Source organism: Anomaloglossus baeobatrachus, chromosome 4, assembly GCF_048569485.1.
Source record: "Anomaloglossus baeobatrachus isolate aAnoBae1 chromosome 4, aAnoBae1.hap1, whole genome shotgun sequence".
NCBI classification, from domain to species: Eukaryota; Metazoa; Chordata; class Amphibia; order Anura; family Aromobatidae; genus Anomaloglossus; species Anomaloglossus baeobatrachus.
In genome coordinates this window covers 572,044,077-572,067,745 of record NC_134356.1, presented here as the reverse complement: position 1 = coordinate 572,067,745, position 23,669 = coordinate 572,044,077, and the positions used below count along the sequence as shown (strand labels likewise).

General features: G+C 44.7%; 1 protein-coding gene across 1 annotated transcript in view; it reads left to right on the top strand.

Moving 5' to 3' along the window:
• Positions 1 to 23,669, top strand: part of ITGA11 (integrin subunit alpha 11) — a 234,144-nt gene that overhangs the window by 197,427 nt on the left and 13,048 nt on the right. Inside the window, exons 20-26 of the mRNA XM_075342870.1 lie at positions 1,984 to 2,191; positions 3,494 to 3,592; positions 5,522 to 5,598; positions 8,420 to 8,509; positions 17,854 to 17,944; positions 20,068 to 20,178; positions 20,271 to 20,357. Of these exons, the coding sequence (XP_075198985.1) occupies positions 1,984 to 2,191; positions 3,494 to 3,592; positions 5,522 to 5,598; positions 8,420 to 8,509; positions 17,854 to 17,944; positions 20,068 to 20,178; positions 20,271 to 20,357 (763 nt within the window). The remainder of the gene's footprint in view (positions 1 to 1,983; positions 2,192 to 3,493; positions 3,593 to 5,521; positions 5,599 to 8,419; positions 8,510 to 17,853; positions 17,945 to 20,067; positions 20,179 to 20,270; positions 20,358 to 23,669) is intronic.

Below are 23,669 nucleotides of genomic sequence, written 5' to 3'. Positions count from 1 at the left end.
CCACCAGCAACCTGACCTGGCAGGGATCGCTGGAGCGTTGCTACACGAATTGCTGGTGAGCTCACCAGCAACCAGTGACCAGCCCCCAGCGCCGCGTGGAAGATGCTGCGCTTGGTAACTAAGGTAAATATCGGGTAACCAACCCGATATTTACCTTGGTTACCAGCTCACGCAGCTACACGTGCAGAGAGCAGGGAGCAGCGCACACTGAGCGCTGGCTCCCTGCTCTCCTAGTACAGCACACATCGGGTTAATTACCCGATGTGTGCTGCAGCTAAATGTGCACAGAGCAGGGAGCAGCGCACAATGCTTAGCGCTGGCTCCCTGCTTTCCTAGCTACAGCACACATCGGGTTAATTAACCCGATGTGTCCTGCAGCTACATGTGCACAGAGCAGGAGCCGGCACTGACAGTGAGAGCGGCGGAGGCTGGTAACAAAGGTAAATATCGGGTAACCAAGGACAGGGCTTCTTGGTTACCCGATGTTTACAGTGGTTACCAGTCTCCGCAGAAGCCGGCTCCTGCTGCCTGCACATTTAGTTGTTGCTGTCTCGCTGTCACACACAGCGATCTGTGCTTCACAGCGGGACAGCAACAACTAAAAAATGGCCCAGGACATTCAACAACAACCAACGACCTCACAGCAGGGGCCAGGTTGTTGCTGGATGTCACACACAGCAACATCGCTAGCAACGTCACAAATGTTGTTCGTTAGCAGCGATGTTGCTAGCGATGTTGCTAGCGATGTTGCTTAGTGTGACGGGGCCTTTAGGTCAGGAGACCCCTGTCCCCTGTACTTGGACCATGAAACATAGATGTGTGAAACCGGCCTAACTTATCTCACCTCTTATCTCACTAGTTAAGTGCAAACCAGGGCAGGGCTCCGTTATGCATCTCCAAGGGCTGCAATGCAATGTGATAGTACCTCTATGGTATTTAAGGGGGCTTTACACGCAACGACATATATCGTCAGGGTCACGGAATTCGTGACGCACATCCAGCATCGTTAGCGACATCGTTGCATGTAACAGCTCCGAGCGGGTGTTAACGATCAAAAATACTCACCTTATCGTTGATCGTTGACACGTTGTTCAAATCCCAAATGTCGTTGCTACTTTTGGACGCAGGTTGTTCGTCGTTCCTGAGGCAGCACACATCGCTACGTGTGACACCCCGAGAACGACGAACAACAGAGTACCTGCGTCCTCCGGCAACGAGGTGGGCGTGTCTGTCATGCGGCTGCTCTCCGCCCCTCCGCTTCTATTGGACGGCTGCCGTGTGACGTCGCTGTGATGCCACAGGAACCGCCCCGTTAGAAAGGAGGCGGTTCGCTGGCCACAGCAACGTCACTAGGCAGGTAAGTCCGTGTGCCGGGTCCGAGCGATGTTGTACGCCACGGGCAGCGATTTGCCCGTGAAGCACAAACGACGGGGGCGGGTACTTTCATGAGCGGCATCGCTAGCGATGTTGCTGTGTGTAAAGCCCCCTTTACTCCTGTGTACATGATGTAGTCTATACACATACATGTTTATACTTTCATGTTAAACTTTTTTGGATTGCATAATAAAAGCACAGATAGAATACATACGTGAAAAAATTGACATATGAATAAGGCCTTTATTTGAGCAGTCTAATTTCTCAAAGGCTGACATAATGTTACCTCTCTTATAAAGGCTCAATAGCTCTGTAACTCCGACAGTCTGTTTTCTTATTAGAATGGTACTTTCCAAATATTAAAACATTGCAAAATTGTGAATAGGGCACATTCTGTTCCCTTTACATGTGGAATCCAAACATTAAGAAATGATGTGAGAGCAGACTGTGCGGAGCAGTGATGAAGTCAGGCACATTTTGGAATGATTGTAATACTAATACTCAGCTATTTGGAAGGTCATACTAATCTTCATGATTAATCTGGATCCTGGTCCATCAGGGGTATATGTGGTTGTAGTGTTCCTGACATCTTTTTATTCTCACACTTAGGGAGTTCTGCCAGCGCTCTCTCAGAAGACCACCTTCAGACTGCACCATTTTTACTCGTTCTTTCGACAACTCTGTCTTCATTATTGAAGGAAACAGAAGACGAGTGGCCTTGGAAGTCATATTGGAAAACCGCGGGGAGAACGCGTACAGCACTGTGCTCAACATTTCCTACTCCCAGAACCTTCAGTTTGCCAGTCTGATAACCAAGGTGAATAACCTTAAACCTCTCCATTAAGACATTTTATAGTGTCTCCAAGACAGTGGGTAAGACATTAGAATGAAGTGAATTTTATTAATGCATATATAGATATGGGCAAATGTGGCACAATACCTCCATACTAATGCAATCTGTTGTAGCAAGGCAAAGAAAGATTTATCTAATGACAAGTCATTGTGGGTTTTTTAGCCATATATGCATCAGTATTTAGTTTAGGACAGTTTCCTTCATTGAAGAACACCCATCATTTTATTCTGAGCTCATAAGCTATTATTAAAGAATAATATAGAGGCTTTTGTGCATTTTATATTTATATGTGCTCTAGCTGATATCTAATGTCATCAGCATACAGATCATCAGCACTTCTCTGTATAGCAGAAATCACGATCTCCTATGAATTCTGGCTCACAGCCAGCGTTCACAGGAGGATTGTAAATGACAGAGGCAGGGGTCATCAGCTGGCCACTGGCTATCATGACAAAGCCTCAGCCCCCCGGCATGACGCGATCCCCGGCAGCACATGTTAAATCCCGCTGTCAGAGAGATTTAACTGGTTAACAGTCGTGAGTGGATCTCCGATCCATCTGTAGCTAGTAGAGACACATGATGGCTGATTAAATCTGCTGTCATGTGCAGGGTAAGATGCTGGCTCAGCATTTGAGACGCATCAAAGGTAAAAACACAACCTTTGACTTACCAGTACATCAAAGGTCATGAATAGGCTAATATAATATATTGCAGTCATCATATTATATAGCACTGAGTTCTTACATCATGTTATATAGCACTGAATACTTACAACTACTCATTTTGCCTTTGTTAATTCCTCTCTTTTCAATTAGTTCTATGATATCACATGATTAAAACAGACTAACTGACTCCTTCTGAGCCCTATATAGAAACAGGAAGTCTCTTTTTTTCCTACGAGTCATCCCAATATTCAAGCTGCTTCCTCTTCCCCCCCGCCATTGACTTTTACAGTGATGACGCATGCAGGGAAAAGAGACTTCTTGTTTCTACATAGAGCTTAGAAGGATTGAGCTAGTCACTTTTTAACCATGTGATGTCATAGACCATATGGAAAACAGAAAAATTAACTGGGTAGAAAGGCAAAATGAGTAATTGTAAGTACACAGTGCTAAATAATATGATAACTGGAATATATTAAGAGAATAAAAATTTTGATCAGAGTGCTTCTTTCAGGAATAGGCTTATATAAAGTTATTGTATCAGTTTATAAGGTGTGGTAGTTCCATTCAAGACTAAATTTACTTTTCTATGTTTATCCCACAGGAAGACTCAGACATTAAAATTGAATGCAAAAATGCTGAACGTACATCCTACACCAAAATCTGTAATGTCAGTTTTCCATTTTTCAGAGCCAAAGCCAAGGTACGAAAACAGTTGCTGTGGTTCAAAATGACCTCTGTAGATTGAGATGTTCAATTTAGTTACTCTTCTAGACTTGGAGTGGGAGAAAAGTTAACTTCTGGCTCTTCTTATACTGAAAATCCTTCCTTTAAGTAGAAGAACAATGACTATTAGAGAGAACAATATGAAGTTTGTCTTATGTGACTGTAATTTACTTTACATTAAACTTCACTTTTCCACTTCTGTAGAACACTTTTCTCTCTACAAGTAAAGCTGAATGGGCTTGATGATGTTTTGGTTGGTCAAGGAAAATGGACAACTCATGGTCTTTCTTTTTATACATTATCTAAGGATTCAGCTTCATCTATGGACTGATCTGTTACAAAAAGCTTAAATAGACATTCCCAGAATCCATAATATCTGGCATAAATTACTGATCGCTCCTCTCAAGATGGGGCTCTGAAGAGTTTGGTTCCCTGGATCCAGAGCCCCTTCCCTGGGATTTCTGGGTATCCCAGACCACCAGTCAGACCATCAGTGATCAGTAATTTATCCTTATCTCAAGAATAGGGAATAACTTGTGATTTTGGAAATAACTCTTCTTTAGTAGTGATGGGTGGACCCGGACTGTAAAAGTCCAGATCCACGCGGGTTCAAAAGTACCTGTGCACTGACCGCGGGCATGGAGTTCTCAGGTAACTCCGGGTAACTATCTGGATCCGGGAACTTGGGTAATAAAAAAAAGGAAAAATAAAGAAAAGGGAAAAGCAGCCATGTTATTCTTACCAGTCTCCACGTGGCTCTAACTCTACTTCCAGGGCCACTTATTAATCTCATGCATATGCACTGCTTCCACTGCCCACTGGCAGTCCTGGCGTATGTGATTGGTTGCAGGCAGACCACGCCCCCACCATGTGTGACAGCGTGTCTAACTCCTTTCAATCACAGACACTGTATGTATCCCCACCATAGTGTAAAAATAAATAAATAAATTTCCATAAGGTCACCCCATATTATGATACTCAGCACAGATAAAGCATATGGCTACAGGCTGCAGCCTCCAACCATGTACTTATCATAGCTGTGCATCAAAATAAGAGGGACCGCATGTGGCTTTTTTTTTTGTTAACTATTTTAATATATAATTTAAAAACAGCGTGCAGTCTCCCCCAATTTTGATACCCAGCCACAATAAAGCAGACAGCTGAGGGATGGTATTTCAAATAAAGGATTTTTTCAGTGTTTGTGTTTTATTTATTTTCACTTACAGATTAGTAATGGGGTTGATCTCATAGACCTTCCCTATTACTAATGTAGGGCTTAGTGGCAGCTGTGAGCTGTTATTAACCCCTTAATACCCTGATTGCCGCTACACCAGGGCACTCAGGATTAGCTGGGTAAGGTTCTGGGATTGTCGCATCTAATTGATGTGAGAATTCTGGGCGTCTGCTATTTTTAGGCTGGGAGGGCCCCAATAACCATGGTTTTCCCCAGCCTGAGAATACTAGCCCCCAGCAGTCAGCTTTTCATGGCTGTGTATCAAAATTGAGGGTTACCGTACACCGTTTTTTAAAATTATTTATTTAAATAATTGTTAAAAAGCCACATAGGGTCCCTCTTATTTTGATACACAGCCAAGATAAGCACACAGTTGTGGGCTGCAGCCTGTAGCCATATGCTTTATCTGTTCTTGGTATCATAATATGGGGGGACACTATGCCAATTTTTTAATTTACTTATTTATTTTTACACCACGCACTCAGAGATGTTAGGACTGCCGGTGGGTGGGGAAGCATTGCATCCCAGTCATCTGTGGGTCCACCCATCACTACTCTTTAGGGCTGAATTTGGAAATAAAACAAGGATGTTTCATTAGAAGTCTTAGCTCAGTAGGTGCGCAGGATGTGTCAGGATGGCTGCTAATATGTGCTATCTATCCCTTCCTTTAAGGTGGCGTTCCGGCTTGATTTTGAATTCAGTAAATATGTTTTTCTTCCATCTCTGCAAATACATCTGGCCACAGGCAGGTAAGTTATATGTTGCGTCTATATCCTAAAATGGCCCACACAGCCTGTAGAATGCTGTCCATGCAATGGCTGCATGTTTAAAGAGGACTAACCATCAGGATTTTCATAAATAAAGTAAAGCCAGTGGTATCCTAGCGCTAGGATGCTGAATGTAAGCACAGCTTTTATTCAGAGATTGGATGCTTTATTGCAGAAATAAAGGCAAGTAAAGTTCCATCAATGCACTGCTCTTTGATTGACAGATGCAACAGGAAGGGAATATGTGCATCGGGTTGTGCTATCTATTCCCACCCCTGTCTGCCTGCCTGCGCCGGAATATCTAGGACGGCGACAGGGGGAGGAAAGCCAGGCAGACAGACGAGGAGAGAATAGATAGCAAGACCCGACCCACATATTTCCTTCCTGTTGCATCTGTCAATCAAATGCAAGTGCATTGCTGGAACTTTACTTGCACATAGTTGTGAAATAAAACATCCAATCTCTGAGCAAAAGCTATGCTTACATTCAGCAACCTAGTGCCAGAATAGCACTGGCTTTACCTTATATATGAATATCCTGCTGGTTGGTTCTCTTTAAGAGTAAAGCAGGGTTTACACGCTGCGACATCGCTAGCATCGGCCCCCGTCGTGCGTGCGATATTGTGTGATCGCTGACGCAGCGAACATTATCGCTACGGCAGCGTCACACGCACATACCTGGTCAGCGACGTCGCTCTGGCTGCCAATCCGCCTCCTTTCTAAGGCGGCGGGTCGTGCGGCGTCACAGCGACGCCACACGGCAGCCGTTCAATAGCAGAGGAGGGGCGGAGATGAGCGGGACGTAACATCCCACCCACCTTCTTCCTTCCTCATTGCCGGTGGACGGAGGTAAGGAGATGTTCTTCACTCCTGCGGTGTCACACACAGCGATGTGTGATGCCGCAGGAACGAGGAATAACATCGCTAATAAACAGGCAACGATATTTGGTTTTAGGACGACCTCTCCAAAACCAACGATTTTTGCCTGTTTTGCGATCGTTTAAGATCACTCGTACATGTCACATGCTGCGATGTCGCTAAGGATAAATCATTAGCGATATTGTAGCGTGTAAAGCCCCCTTAAGAATTCATTTTACAATGTTTTTTATTGAAACTGTCTACTTTATTTTAGTAAAAGAAAGAAACAATACATAAAATCATAGAAATGCAGCTGGGGTAAAAAAAAGCGTAGATATTTTTCCTCAATTGTGAATTACATTAGAAAGAATTAAGAACAAGATTACTATTAGTTTTCTATGCATGCTACATGTTTTGTAAGCCCACATACACGAACAGGCTGGACTTTGAGTAGGGGCCTCAGACGGTGTGCAACGCATCTATTGTAAAAAACAAACATAAAGCTGTTTGAATAGGGCGAGCATCAGGCACCGTTGTGTGTGCATACTATATAAATACCATTTTTGTGTATATATATATATATATATATATGTATATATATATATATACACACAGTGTGTGTGTGTGTGTATGGGTATATGTGTGTGCATATATATATATATATATATATATAATATAGTGTGTGACACACAGCGCTCCACAAATAACGACACACAACGCAACACACAAACAACACCGCCCTCACCCCCCGCTACACCCAGACAACACCCAGAACATGTACGGCCCCTACACAAACACTTGGTAACTACACACAACAACATCTATATATATATATATATATATATATATATATATATATATATATATATATATACAACAAAAATCATACATTAACTACACAATACGTAAATTCTAGAATACCCGATGCGTAGAATCGGGCCACCTTCTAGTATATATATATATATATATATATATATATATATATATACACATCTCTCAAATGAAGTCGGGAGTGGTGTGCATTAATATACATCAACAGGTTTGTCTCTAACTCAGATGTTGCCAGTAAAACTATCAGAAGCGTCCAAAGACGTGGCATCATCATATGGGCTGTCCCTTATTGTTTAAGCACATGGTACTCTTAAGGCCGCTTTACACGCTGCGATATCGTGACCGATATCGCTAGCATGGGTACCCGCCCCCATCGGTTGTGCGACATGGGCAAATCGTTGCCCGTGGCGCACAACATCGGCCAGACCCGTCACACTACTTACCTGCCCGGCGACGTCGCTGTGACCGGCGAAACGCCTCCTTTCTAAGGGGGCAGTTCGTTCAGCGTCACAGCGACGTCACAGCTGCGTCACTGAAACGCCGCCCAATAGAAGCGGAGGGGTGGAGATGAGCGGGATGAACATCCCGCCCACCTCCTTCCTTCTGCATTGCGGGCGGGAGGCAGGTAAGGAGAGGTTCCTCGTTCCTGCGGTGTCACACGGAGCGATGTGTGCTGCCGCAGGAACGAGGAACAACTATATTACTGCTGCAGCAATGATATTAGAGAATGGACCCCCATGTCACCGATGAGCGATTTTGCATGTTTTTGCAACGATGCAAAATCGCTCATCGGTGTCACACGCAACGGCATCGCAAAGCGACCGGATGTGCGTCACAAATTCCGTGACTCCAACGAGATCGCTTGAGCGATGTCGCAGCGTGTAAAGCGGCCTTTAGTGTATGTGAACTTTTGATTTTGTAGAAAGTAACAAAAATGCCTTAAAACATTTCTCTCATTATTCTGGAATTTGGCAAATATAAATTTTGGTTCCTAATTGACCTAAAACAGGAAAGATTTATTCTGATTTCATGTGAGATAGTGAGAAAAACATGCAGATGTGTCTTTTTAGATAGTATATGTAAACTTCTGGTTTTAACTGTATTTCTTTTGACAGTGACAGTGAAGAACTGGAAGGTACAATTTCCGATAATGAAGTTTTACTGGACTTTAATCTGAAGTATGAATCCGATCTCCTGTTTACTAGGTATTTGTGCTGCTCATTCATACTGTATATACTTTATGTGTATTTTGCACTTTAGATCTCTGCTATCTGATTCCATGAACCTCCCGTACTATACCCATATTCATCTTCATACAATTATAGGAAATACTGCCCTTGAAAATATTTAATTCTATTGGAAATCTTTTCATGCATACGCTTCCTGATAAATTTGTTCTCATGAATGGAAGCCAATATAATCACGTTGAATTGCTGTGTAAAGCATGGGAAGAATGAGAATAGGTGCAAAAAGGGGTTAAAGGGGGCTTTACACGCAGCGACATCGCTAGTGATGTCGCTTGTGAAAGCACCCGCCCCCGTTGTTTGTGCGTCACGGGCAAATCGCTGCCCGTGGCGCACAATATCGCTAGTCCCCGTCAAACATACTTACCTTCCCAGCGACGTCACTGTGGCTGGCGAACAGCCTCTTTTCTAAGGGGGCGGTTCGTGCGGCATCACAGTGACATCACACGGCAGCCGTCCAATAGAAGCGGAGGGTTGGAGAGCAGCCTCAGGAAAGTCACGCCCACCTCGTTGCCGGAGGACGCAGGTACGGTGTTGTTCGTCGTTCCTGGGGTGTCACACGTAGCGATGTGTGCTGCCTCAGGAACGACAAACAACCTGCGTCCAGAACAAGGAACGACATTTTGAAACAGAACGACGTGTCAACGATCAGCGATTAGATGAGTATTTGTGATCCTTAGCGGTCGCTCATACATGTCACACGCAACGACGTCGCTAACGAGGACGGATGTGAGTCACGAATTCCATGACCCCCAACGACATCACATTAGTAGAGATGAGCGAACCGGTCGCGGTTCGGCTCGAGGTCGGTTCGCCGAACGGGGGTCCCGTTCGAGTTCGGTTCGTCGAACGTTCGACGAACCGAACTCGAGCCAATAGGCTATAATGGGAGGCAATCACAAACACATAAAAATGCATTATAAATGTACACAAACAGTTAATAAACATTGCCATAACACTTACCGGTCCTCGCGATCCCTCCTGCACTCTGTCTCCTGCCGCTATTCCATCCGATGATCGCTGAATCCTCCCGGTGACGGCACTGCCAGCAGAGATGCAGGACCTATCGTGACGTCAAAATAGCCATGTGACCAGTCACGTGGCTATTATCTCATTGGCTACAGACTGGTCACATGACTATGACGCGTCATGTAGGACCTGCGAGTGCATCTCTCCGGTACACGGTGCACATATGTGTATCGCCGTGTACCGGCGACATGCTCTAGCACACGGTCGACTCCCCGTTTCGTTAGGGACCGGCTGACACAGCCGGTCATTAACGGAGATCACCGTTGCCATAGCAACGCAGTTAGCGGTGACGTCACCGCTAACCGCGGCTCCGAGAGCACCGTTGCTATGGTAACGCGTCTGTCAGCGTTACCGCTGTTACCGCTGACAGCCAGCAGCACTGATCTCTCACTGAGTGAAGGCTGCACGCTGCTTCCCGATTGTAGTGAGGATTGTACTGAGGATGAGGTTCCCCAGCCCCAAGTGATGAGCTGGTGCACCTCATCCTCACTACAATCATCACTACTACTACACTAGTGAGGATTGTAGTGAGGATGAGGTTCCCCAGCCCCAAGTGATGAGCTGGTGAACCTCATCCTCACTACATTCGTCACTACTACTACACTAGAAAGAAAGAAGACAGAAGAGCAGGATCGTGGAGGGCTGACAGGGGGTAATAAAGATGGAGTCTCTAATGTGTCTGTGTATTTATTTCTATTAAAGTATTTTTTCTCTGTGTGGTGTTTTTTTTTAACCCTTTATTGGAGATTCTTAATCGCCGGGTCAAACGTGCCTGACATTAAGAATCTCTGGCTTAATACTGGCTAGTAAAACAAAGCCAGTATTAACTCATGATTACCCAACAAGCCACCCGGCTCCAGGGCTGTTGGAAGAGTTGGATACAGCGCCAGATGATGGCGCTTCTATGAGAGCGCCATTTTCTGGGACGGCTGCGGACTGAAATCCGCAGCAGAGGCGCCCAGAAACCTCGGGCTAACCTGTGCTGCGGATTCCAATCCCCAGCTGCCTAGTTGTACCCGGCTGGACACAAAAATGGGGCGAAGCCCACGTCATTTGTTTTTTAATTATTTCATGAAATAAGTGAAATAATTAAAAAAAAAGGGCTTCCCTATATTTTTGGTTCCCAGCCGGGTACAAATAGGCAACTGGGGGTTGGAGGCAGCCCGTGGCTGCCTGCTGTACCTGACTAGCATACACAAATATGGCGAAGCCCACGTCATTTTTTTGGTGGGCAAAAAAATTCTGCATACAGTCCTGGATGGAGTATGCTGAGCCTTGTAGTTCTGCAGCTGCTGTCTGCTCTTCTCCATACAGACAGACAGCAGCTGCAGAACTACAAGGCTCAGCATACTCCATCCAGGACTGTATGCAGAAGTTTTTTGCCCCCTGAAAAAATTATGTGGGCTTCGCCATATTTTTGTATGCTAGCCAGGTACAGCAGGCAGGTACGGCTGCCCCCAACCCCCAGTTGCCTATTTGTACCCGGGTGGGAACCAAAAATAAAGGGAAGCCCTTTTTTTATTATTTCATGAATTTCATGAAATAATTAGAAAGCAAATGACGTAGGCTTCGCCCCATTTTTGTGTCCAGCCAGGTACAACTAGGCAGCTGGGGATTGGAATCCGCAGCACAGGTTGGCCTGAGCTTTCTGGGCCCCACTGCTGCGAATTGTAGTCTGCAGCCGCCTCAGAAAATGGCATTTTCATAGAAGCGCCATCTTCTGGCGCTGTATCCAACTCTTCCAGCACCTGCCTGCTATACCTGGCTAGCATACAAAAATATGGCGAAGCTCACGTCCTTTTTTTGTAGTTTTTTGGCAAAAAAAATAAAAAATGCTTCCCTGGATTTTCCATTGCCAGTGAAGGTAACACCAAGCAGTGGGGGTTAGCAGCCAGTAGCTGCTTGGATTACCCTTAGCTAGCAATACAAAAAATGCAGCGGGAGCCCATATATATTTTTTTTAATTATTTATTTAAATAACTAAAAACAAAATGGGCTTCCCTGTATTTTGATTGCTGGACATCACAGTGCTGTAAAAATAAATCTTTAAAAAAATGACGTAGCGCTCCGCGGTATTTTTGATTCTCAGCGCAGATAAAGCAGACAGCTATGGGTTGCCACCCCCATCTGCCTGCCGTTACCTTGGTTGGCAATCAAAATACAGGGAAGCCCATTAATTTTTTCTATTTAAAAAATAGTTAAAAAAAAAAATGACGTTGGGTCCCCCCATTTTTGATAGCCAGCTAGGGTAAAGCAGACGGCTGTAGCCTGAAAACCACAGCTGGCAGCTTTACCGTGGTTGGGGATCCAATGTGGAGGTCCCCTCAGGCTCTTTTTTATAATTATTTTATAAATATTAATAATTACACAATAAAAGTAGGGTCCCCCCCAAATTGGATCAAAAGCCAAGGTAAAGCGGACAGCTGTGGTCTGGTATTCTCAGGGTGGGAAGGTCCATAGTTATTGGGCCTTCACAGCCTAAAAATAGCAGGCCGCAGGCACCCCAGACGTGGCGCATCCACTAGATGCGCCAATCCTGGCGCTTCACCCCAGCTCATCCCGTGCCCTGGTGCAGTGGCAAACAGGGTAATAAATCGGGTTGATACTAGCTGTAAAGTAACCTGAGATCAAGCCCAGCAGTTTGTGATGTCATGGCGTCTATTAGATACCCAACATCATAAACTGTCAGTACTAACAAAAAAAAAATCGACAAAAGAAATTTATTTGAAAAAACAGTCCCCAAAACATTTCCTCTTTCACCAATTTATTGTAAGAAAAAAAATAAAGGGGTCCCACGACGACTCTGGACCGTCTAGAATATGGGGGGAGACACTCAGGGAACGTATCCCCCATTTTCTAGGAGTGCGGACCCTTCATGTGAGGAGTGTGGGTGCAATGAATCTGCACTCACTCTTCTCGGGTCCACAGCAGCAGAGTCCATGTCGTAATGGTTGCTACCAAAGCTGCAATGCCCTGCTCATGAGGTAAGGGCATGCCTAATCAGGAGAACTACTGTAGAGGAAGCTCTGCTCACTGGTATATAGGTGCTCAGAGGTAATAATAGATAAAATTAGTGAGTAACCTCGGCACTCTAAATCTCCCAGACTAAGTCAGTAAGTCACAACGGATAGTAAAGCAAAATCACTCTTTATTGGTCCGTATTAAGAAAAAAAAATTTTTCATAAGCATATATGTTTTTGTCCAAAACAAGTTACAAATGACGTTTCGGCCTGAGCCTTCGTCAGATTGGACTTATCTGCATGTAATCATGAAAAATGACAATAATCAGTATCACATAAGAGTGAGAGAACAATAACATAAACTCGAACAATGTAGAGGTACAATTGGGATGCAGCAAAAAAAATTGCAACACAGCAAGAAATGAAACACATGATACAAATGTCATAATACAGTACAAGGACAATATAGTAATGACAAATATGGGGTCAGAGTAGGCTTAGACAGCTCTGGTACGAAAGAGATGTCAATCATAAAGTAACATGTGCAGTAGGTGTAGAGCTACACTATGCATGGCAGAGCTAATGGGTAGACCGACCATAGAAAAAGAACGGAGAAAAAGTGGAGAAAAAGTGGAGAAAAAGTGGAGAAAAAAAGTGGAGAAAAAGTGGAGAAAAAGTGGAGAAAAAAATGGAGAAAAAGTGGAGAAAAAGTGGAGAAAAAGTGGAGAAAAAGTGGAGAATAAGTGGAGAATAAGTGGAGAATAAGTGGAGAATAAGTGGAGAAAAAATGGAGAATAAGTGGAGAAAAAATGGAGAAAAAAATGGAGAAAAAATGGAGAAAAAGTGGAGAAAAAGTGGAGAAAAAGTGGAGAATAAGTGGAGAAAAAAATGGAGAAAAAGTGGAGAAAAAGTGGAGAAAAAAATGGAGAAAAAGTGGAGAAAAAGTGGAGAAAAAGTGGAGAAAAAATGGAGAAAAAGTGGAGAAAAAATGTAGAAAAAGTGGAGAAAAAATGGAGAAAAAGTGGAGCACCCTTTGGTGCCTTTCGTGTGGCACTAAGGGGTGCTTAGCTTTGTATTTAGCGAAAAAAATGAAAAAAAAAATGACGTAGGGTTCCCCCTAGTTTTGTAGCCAGCTAGGGTAAAGCAGACGGCTGCCGCCTGCAGACCACAGCTGGCAACCTCACCTTGGCTGGTAATCCAAAACTGAGGGCACCCCACGCTGTTATTTTAAATTAAATAAATAATTAAAAAAAAAAACACGTAGGGGTCCCCCAAAATTGGATCACCAGCCAAGGTAAAGCAGACAGCTGGGGCCTGATATTCTCAGACTAGGGAGGTCCATGGTTATTGGACTCTCCCCAGCCTAAAAATAGCAGGCCGCAGCCGCCCCAGAAGTGGCGCATCCATTAGATGTGCCAATCCTGGTGCTTCGCCCCAGCTCACCCCGCGCCCTGGTGCGGTGGCAAACGGGGTAATATATGGGGTTAATACCAGATGTGTAATGTCACCTGGCATCAAGCCCTGGGGTTGGTGAGGTCAGGCGTCTATCAGATACCCGACATCACCAACCCAGTCAGTAATAAAAAAAAAAATAGACGACAAACACATTTTTATTTGAAAAAACACTCCCCAAAACATTCCCTCTTTAACCAATTTATTAGAATGAAAAACAAATCCAGGTCTGGTGTAATCCAAGGGGTTGCCATGACGATCCACACTGTCCCAGTCAATGAAGAGCAGGATGTTCCCCATTGGCTGGGAGAGCAGTGCAGTGACCTGAGCTAACATCAATGGGTCAGCCCAGGTCACTGGAGGGCATGACAAGTGCTGCTGTCAGCGAGGTACATTACCTGCGCTGATCTCCAGCACACTGACAGCCCCTGTCACTGAGTTCAATGACCGGCGCCTTCACACCAAGTATCGCAAGAGGCCCGTGACGTCACCGCTAGTCAGTCTCGGGTCAGAAGCGAGAGAAGGTGATGTGACAAGCGGCGGCCATGGAGGACAGTGACAGCGCTGAGGTCGGGATGGCGGGACTTCATCACCGCAGGTAAGCCGAGCGGGACCATGTGTGTGTGTGTGTGTGTGTACATGCCGCGGGCAGGAGGGGGCGGAGCGAGCTGAGCGGGGAAGTGTGGGCTTCCTGCACGTAACTAGGATAAACATCGGGTTACTAACCAAAGCGCTTTGGTTGGATACCCGATGTTTATCTTGGTTACCAGCTTCTGGCAGGCTGCCAGCGATGGCTCCTGCACACTGTAGCTGTAAAAAGCCCTGCTTTTTGCTGCTAGAACCGTTCTCGAACATATCTAGAACTATCGAGCTTTTGCAAAAAGTTCGAGTTCTAGTTCGATCTCGAACAGCCCCCAAAATCACTCGAACTTAGAACTGGAGAACCTCGAACCGCGAACCGCGCTCAACTCTACTCATTAGCGATGTCGTTGCATATAAAGGGGCCTTAACACTAGTGTTGGGGTTAAGACTAGGATTAGGTTTAGGACTAGGGTAATAAAATACCTACATAAATACAAAAATTGTAATAAACAATAAAAAGTTTTATATATATAATATATCACACACACACACACACACACACATGTATCGATTTATAACTTTTTATTTATTTTTTTAAGACTTATATGCTGGATTTCAGCAAAAATGAGAACTTGAAGAGCAAAGGACAAACTATAATTGTACCAGTATTTTCCTAAAATATAATACATGTGCTAGAGATAGGATATTAAATATTGGACTAGAGTAAAGGCCACGTCTCACTAAGGAACATCGCTAGCAACATCGCTGCTGAGGCACGACTTTTGTGACGTAACAGCGATGTTGCTGTGTGTGACATGCAGCAACAACCTGGCCCCTGCTGTGAGGTCGCTGGTTGTTGCTGAATGTCCTGGACCATTTTTTAGTTGTTGCTCTCCCGCTGTGAAGCGCACATCGCTGTGTGTGACCGCGACAGAGCAACAACTGAATGTGCAGTGAGCATGGAGCCGGCTTCTGCGGACGCTGATAACCAATGTAAATATCGGGTAACCAAGAAGCCCTGTCCTTGGTTACCCGATATTTACCTTCGTTACCAGCGTCCGCCGCTCTCACGCTGCCAGTGCCGGCTCCTTGCTCCCTGCACACATAGCCAGACTACACATCGGGTAATTAACCCGATGTGTACTCTGGCTAGGAGTGCAGGGAGCCAGCGCTAAGCGGTGTGCACTGGTAACCAAGGTAAATATCGGGTTGGTTACCCGATATTTACCTTAGTTACCAAGCGCAGCATCGCTTCCACGCATCGCTGCTGGCTGGGGGCTGGTCACTGGTTGCTGGTGAGATCTGCCTGTGTGACAGCTCACCAGCAACCCGTGTAGCGACGCTCCAACGATCCCTGCCAGGTCAGGTTGCTGGTGGGATTGCTGGAGCGTCGCTCAGGGGTACTTTGCACGCTGCGACATCGCAGGCAGATGCTGCGATGCCGAGCGCGATAGTACCCGCCCCCGTCGCAGCAACGATATCCTTGTGATAGCTGCCGTAGCGAACATTATCGCTACGGCAGCTTCACATGGACTCACCTGTCCTGCGACCGTCGCTCTGGCCGGCGACCCGCCTCCTTGTTAAGGGGGCGGGTCGTGCGGCGTCATAGCGATGTCACACGCCAGGCGGCCAATCGGAGCGGAGGGGCGGAGATGAGTGGGATGTAAACATCCCGCCCATCTCTTTCCTTCCGCATATCCTACGGAAGCCGCAGTGACGCCGGTAGGCGATGTTCCTCGCTCCTGCGGCTTCACACACAGCGATGTGTGCTGCCGCAGGAGCGAGGAACGACATCGGACTGTCGCGTCAGCGTAATCATGGATTACGCCGACGCTGCACCGATGATACGATTACGACACTTTTGCGCTCGTTAATCGTATCATCGACCCTTTACACACTACGATGTCGCATGCGATGCCGGAAGTGCGTCATTTTCAATTTGACCCCACCGACATCGCACCTGCGATGTCGTAGTGTGCAAAGCCCGCCTTAATGTGATGGTACCTTAAGGGAATTAGGTTGTGCTAACAATCCAGGAGTAGAGATGAGCAGACCCGTTGAAGTTCTCGTTTGGCGGGCTCATCCGGACTTTAGATAAAGTTTTGTTCTGGAGCCGGACTTGACCTGAACCCCAATGGAAGTCACTGATTGGGCAGTTTGGATCTCCACTTACATGCAGCCAGCCATAAACAGATCATTTCCGGGGAGAGAGGCCAGGATTTTTCCATTTTGTTTTTTTTTGTACAGTATATCTGATTGCGCTTTTGTTACCCCCAGTGAGAGCTGATCAGACACTGCAAGCGGCTCGCACTGGGCTGAGCACCGAGCATACCCGAGCGCAGTCATGCTCGTGTGAATGGCTTGCATACATATAGCATCCAAACTGTATTTTTTTTATAAAGTCTGTGTTCAGTACAAACTCCGAACTTCGGGTTCGCTCATCTCTATCCAGGGACCACAAAATATTTACCTTAACATGGAAGCTAGCAACCCTCGCTGGCTACGCCACTGCATGCCTATCCCCGGAATAAGATGGGAGGGAAATCTCTGATTCCAGTATACTACAATGAGCACTGGATCATAAGATGTGCCCTGAAAAGCTGAAAAGCAAATGATCAGTTGCTGCGGTGAATAAGAACATTTTATGAGAGACAGTCTTGATACATGAGACTGTGATATTACATTAATAATTTTCTCATTAGACTAGTCTAGGCATCATTTTGGTGGCACTTGCCTTTTCCACGTTCTTTCTCTATCACAGTAGCCACCAAGACACAGATCAGAGCTCCAGATTACGTGTCACTGGATCTTGGAGCTTATTTCAACTCATTTCAAGTTCTTAAGTAGAGACGCAGAAATCCAGGAACGTTTGGGTGACCCCCAAATATACTTGGAATGTGCACTAAGCAGAAAATGGTAAGCGCTATTATCGGGAGCCAGAAGGAGCCATGTCTGTGAGGTGTCTGGCCGTGCACTTGTCATATTAAGTCACTTTTATTGCCCGCACGTATATCAGACCAGGACATCTGTAGGCGCTGAAGAGCTTCTTGTCTAGTCAGTTGCTATAAAACTCCATTTGTTAAAACCTGATGTTACAGAATGACCCTTTTATTGTGACATATGGTTCTGATTAAAATCTATTCAGGAAGCAGAATGATGGAAAGTATCCTCAATCTTTCCCTCATTGTCTCACTTTCCTCGCTCAGGTGCTTCCATTGAAGCTTGTTGTGTGATGGTCATGACAAAGATCTGAAGACCTGCCATCTTTTTTTTTTATTGCAGATATTCCAGCCTGGACCAGTATGAGATCTCCTCTCAAGGGTCATCGGACAGATACAATGCAATCGGACCTCCATTCAACTGGACCTTTAAGGCAAGTAACTAATATACATAAACTCTGCTAGTTTGGTCAAACAACATTCATGACAAAAAACTAATGGTGAAATAATAAAACTATCTTGAAAAGTTTTGTGATCAATTGCCAGAACCATTCTGTGCATTTCTTAGAACCTTAAAGGGAACCTGTCATGTTGAAAATAGTATTTTATTTCCAGGAAGGATGTACAATATATAGCTTGAGTTGATCAGATTGATATACATATTTGTGGCAAAAGATTCAGTAAAACTTGTATTTTACTCACTGAAGTCCCAGTTGATTATATGCATAGAAGTCCAGTGGGCGGTCTAAGCCAGTGATTGACAGTCTTTCCTGTATGACTGTGCATTCAGAAAACTGTCAATCTCTAGTAGGCCAGTCCACTGGACTCTTACACAGAGATCAGAAGAAAAGCTGAATGCTCTATTTTTTCAGAGGGACAGTGTCCCACCCACTTCTGAATTTATAATAACCCAATTTTTGCCCATTTTGAGATCCATGGAGGCCTTCATAAAGGTGGCTTCTTCACCATCCACAACCTCATATTGATGTTCCAAACAACCATTGCTTTGTGTTACCTGAAAACCTGAGGAGAAAACAGTTTTTTGTGTATGCAAACATATTTGTGGACCTCTTCATGGTGTAAATGTAATTTTTAGGGTGAGGTGGCACCTAATCTCTGGGGAAAAGCTGGCATTGATACAGTACTTGTTTCACTTTGGATAATGACCCAATTTTACCACTATTATTTGAGCACGAGTGGTAGTATTATATTTAGGAGAGGCGAAGAACTCCTCCCTTTGGAGTAATTAAAGAAGTAAAACTTGTGCTAAGGAGAAGGTTTAATATGTATCCACAGAAAAATCAGAATTAGGTCTTTCACTCACCTCCATATTAAAACATGTGCTATCTGATGTTTTATCAGATAGCACTTGGTCTAATGTTATACAATGGGGAAGTGAACATCAGTGCTTTTTTTCTCATGTTGATTCTGCTAAAAAAAACCTCATCATGCTGCGGGCATCAGCACTAATTAAAAGGCGCACACTTATTCAAGTCTTTGGGTACATGGAAATCATCGGATGGCGCTCAGATGTCATCTGATTTCCGCAAACTCACAGAATGGAGAAGATGGAGAAATTTTGTTCTGCATCTTCTCTCACCCGTGCTACAATTCTTTTATGTGAGAGAATCAGCTCACACTAAGCAGCGTTTGATCAGAGTGTTATTAATATAAATGAGCCAATTCTTTGACAGAGAGAATATACGCTCATGAAACCCAGCCTAAATGGCATCTGTCAGTAGGATCAACCCTCATAAGCCGTCAATATGGTCATGTGGGTCATAGGAAGCTCAATAAATTATATCTTGATGTCTGAAATCTGATGTCTTATTCCAGGGAAATTCACGTTTTTCTTTTATGTAAATTAGTGGTTAAAATCTATGGTGGGGGCACAGATCTCCCTGAGAATCTGTCTCTACAGCTTGCAAGGAGCAGACTGTCAGTCCTTACATGTCTCATCCCTTCATTTAATATAATCTCTGCAGTTAGATTCTCAGGGGGATCTGTGTTCAGTCCATAGATCTTAACAGCTCATTTACATATTAGGAAAAGTGTGGATTTCTCTGGAATAAGACATCGTATCACAGATATCAAGGTATCATTTTATTAATCTTTCTATGACTATGACCTACATAATCATGGTTTAGGAGGGTTTATCCTACTGACAAATTCCCTTTAAGCTCCAGCCTTTGTGGGGAGCGCATGGAATATTTGGAGTAAATTACAGCTTCTATACTATAACCAGAAGCTATTTTCTAAATGGTTAATATTTAGAGATGATCGAATATCACAAATATTCAGCAATATTCGGCTTCGCGAATATCTGACGAATAGGTCGCCGCTATGCGAATATTCGATGCGCAATGTAAGTCTATGGGAAGCCCGAATAGTTGCTATTTGGCAATTATTCGGGTTTCCCATAGACTTACATTGCGCATCGAATATTCGCAAATCGTCGAATAGTGGCGACCTATTCGGCGAATATGGGCATTGCCGAATATTTGCGGTATTCGATCATTCCTATTAATATTCTAAATATAAGTTCATTGTATTACAGATACAAAACTTGGGCTTTTTTCCGGAGGATGTCACCATTAGGATCACCATTCCAGTTGCTACTCGTGTAGGAAATCGTTTGCTTCTCTTACAAGATCTAGTTAATGACCAGGTACAGCGAAGCTTCTAAACATGAGAAGATTCCTGAGACATCACAGCTAAATCTCTGCAAATTAATTATTAATCCTGTGTTTTCTGCTATAGGGGAATGACAGCTGCACTGTCTGGGGTAATAGCACAGATTACAGAAGGAAGCCATCTGAAGAGGACCTTACTCATGTACCACAGCTGGTAATGTCTCCACCAGTTACACTATGTTCATCATTTGTATTCATTTACAGCTTCTACAATAGAAATGCTCCTAAGGCCTAAGCCACACGGAGAGAAAATCGGTGCGAGTGGAGTGCAATAAAACATCGCATTCCCCTCGGACCAATTCTAGCCTGTGTGTCAGCACACATGAGCGATTATTTTCTCAGCCCTAATTGGACCGAGAAAACAATTGCAGCATGCTGCAATTGTAATGCGAGACTCATTTCTCTTGCACCCATTCAAGTGAATGGGGAGAGAGAAAAATTGCACTGCACTCGCGGTACACCGGTGTACCGTGCGTGCAGAGCGAGAATCCCAATAGCCGGCTACGGAGGAGAGAGGGAGAGAAATCCCTCCCGCCCCTCCTGCGAGCCGGCCCGTCCCCTGCAGCTGAGCTCCGCTCGCACAGTCGGACCGCAGTCGCAGGGATACTAGCATGACACTCGGCTCCTGCTGTGCTGCCAGCGCGAGCCGAGTGTCAGGCGAGCATCGCAGTAGTGCCCCGTGTGGTCCCAGCCTAATACTGATCATATCTATAGCCACATAGTCACTTGACAGATATCAGAGGGAGTGTCATTTTGCCACGTATGGAATAGGAATACATTGGATCGATCACTGATCTCATCAGTTTAACCTCTCAGATGCTGCATTCAATAGTGACTGTGGAACTTGCAGAGTGTCCCCACCAGGCCCACTACCACGATATCATGATGTCCTGATTGGTAGCAACAAGAGACCTAAAAAAAAGCCTCTGACTTCCATGTTCAAAACTCCATTAGATAATGTTAGTGTCACGCTAGGTACGGGGAAGTACCAAGCAAGCTGCGAAAGGTAAAGGAAGGGGACCCCTGCAACTAGGGAAGGGGAAGATGGTGTCCCCTTAACAAACCTACTACTGGTTCCTGGGGTCCCTCACCACCCTAGATAGGTTTCGCACCTATGCAGCGAGCTGGATACCTGACCCTAGATATCCTTAGTGCTGGACTCTAAAGTGGGAATGAATGGGATGAGCTTTCCGTCAACCCCAGTAAACGCTAAAGAAAGACACAAGGGGGACACACAATGGGAAAGTGCATGAACTACTTACCCACAGATGACTCACTACTTACCCAGAGATGACTCAGGAAGATGTTCAGCAAAGCTTCTGCAACGATACCACAGATGAGTCCAAGCCACCTGCTTGCAACAAGAGCTAGAATGAACTGAAAATATCACCAGCACCAGTCCAGGGAAGAAGGGAGTATTTAAGCACCAAGAAAATACTGATGATCAGCAGTTAGGTGGAAGGCGAGCTCCTGCTGGGTCCAAAAGGGGGAGAAATGAAAATCTAGCAGGAAAGCTACCTATACCAATGAATACTGACAGCAGGAACAGTGGAAAGTCAGGGAGCATTTTGCACAGCCAAATGCTGTGATCTTCTATTACCAGAAACCATATGACTGTCTGTAACACGTAACACACCCTTGACAGTTACACCACATGCTCACTGAGAATTTGGTGAGTTTTTTACCTCATTTGTATTTGTAGCCAAAACCAGGAGTGTAAGAAAAATACAGAAGTGGTGACGTGTGTCTATTATAATTATCTTCTGATTGTCTCTCCTGATTTTGGCTTATAAGTACTGAGGCAAAAAAACTCACCAAATACTCAATGTGTGAACGTGGCCTTATCCATCAGAAATCCCCTAGTGATGCTCCTCTGATCTCCCATCACCAGGATGGCGTATAATAGAAACACGTCACCACTTCTGCATTTTTTACCCACTCCTCGTTTTGGCTACAAATACTGAGGCAAAAAAAACCTCACCAAATACTCAACGTGTGCACATGGGCCTAAAGCGGGCTTTACACGCTGCGACATCGCTAGCAATTGCAAGCAATGTCGTGCGCGATAGCACCCATCGTACGGCCGATATGTGGTGATCACTGCTGTAGCGAAGATTATCGCTACGGCAGCGTCAAACTCACATACCTGCTCTGCGACGTCAATGTGACCGGCGAACCGCCTCCTTTCTAAGGGGGCGGTTTGTTCAGCGTCACAGCGACGTCACAGTGTCACTGAACCGCCGCCCAATAGAAAATGAAGGGAGGAGATGAGTGGCCGAAACATGCCGCCCACCTCCTTCCTTCCTCCTTATCCGGTGGACGCAGGTAAGGAGATGTTTGTCGTTCCAGCCGTGTCACACGTCGCGATGTGTGCTGCCGCAGGAACGACAAACAACATCGTTACTGCAGCAGCAACGATAATTGGGAATAGGGGGTGATGTCACCGATGAGTGATTTTGAACATTTTTGCGACGATTCAAAATCGCTCTAAAAGGTGTCACACACAACGACATCGCTAAAGCGGTCGGATGTGCGTCACAAATCCATGACCCCAACAAGATCGATTTAGCGATATCGTAGCGAGTAAAGCCACCCTTAGAGGCGAGTTTTAATAATCTGCCTGTCAGTCTATCACTTTCAAACTGGGCTAATTAGTATTATCTTTTAATCCTAGTCCCCTTCTGGGACAAATACACATATTTTCTTTACTTTTTTTCTTACAGTATTTACCGTAAGTGTTTAAAAAATGTATCCAAAATAATCCCAGTTTTCCCAAGGTAAAATTAATTTAAAAAAATGCTCTAAAACAAAATGACATACCGTATTTATATGACCTTGATTGTAATTGCTTGTGCCATAAAACTGTCATTATTTATCCCACATGGTGAACAGCATCAAAAACAATGTCTGAATTGCTGTTTTCTCCAGTCCATGTCACAAAAAAAATAAAAAAAGTGATAAAGTAGAATGTATCTCAAAATTGTACTCAAAATAATTACAGCTTAATACACAAAAAGTAAACCCCTACGTAGCTCTGCTGACAGAAAAATTGAAAAAAATGATGGCTCTCAGAATGACCACAAAAAGTTTTTTTTATGTGATTATCTTGAGCAAAAGTAGTAAAACAGAATAAAGCTACATAAATTAGGTATCAGCGTAATCATACAAACCCGCAGAATATATTTAAAATGTCACTTGGCACTGAGCAAAAAGGTTCCTGGGACTCTGGTCCAGCTGCCACATTGGTAGACAGTGACATCAGACCAAAACCCTGCGGCTCTCATCTTACCTGTTGGTCTCCCCAAAGCTTCTTCCGATTTAGTAGGCAATATCAAAAATGTTGTGCCGGGCCTACTAATCAGCAGAGGTGCCAGGGTTGCCAATAGGTAGGAGGAAGTTGGCAGGGCTCTGGTCTGGCGCTATGAACTTCCGGCGAGACCCGTTGAACAGAGTCCCCTAAGGGGTA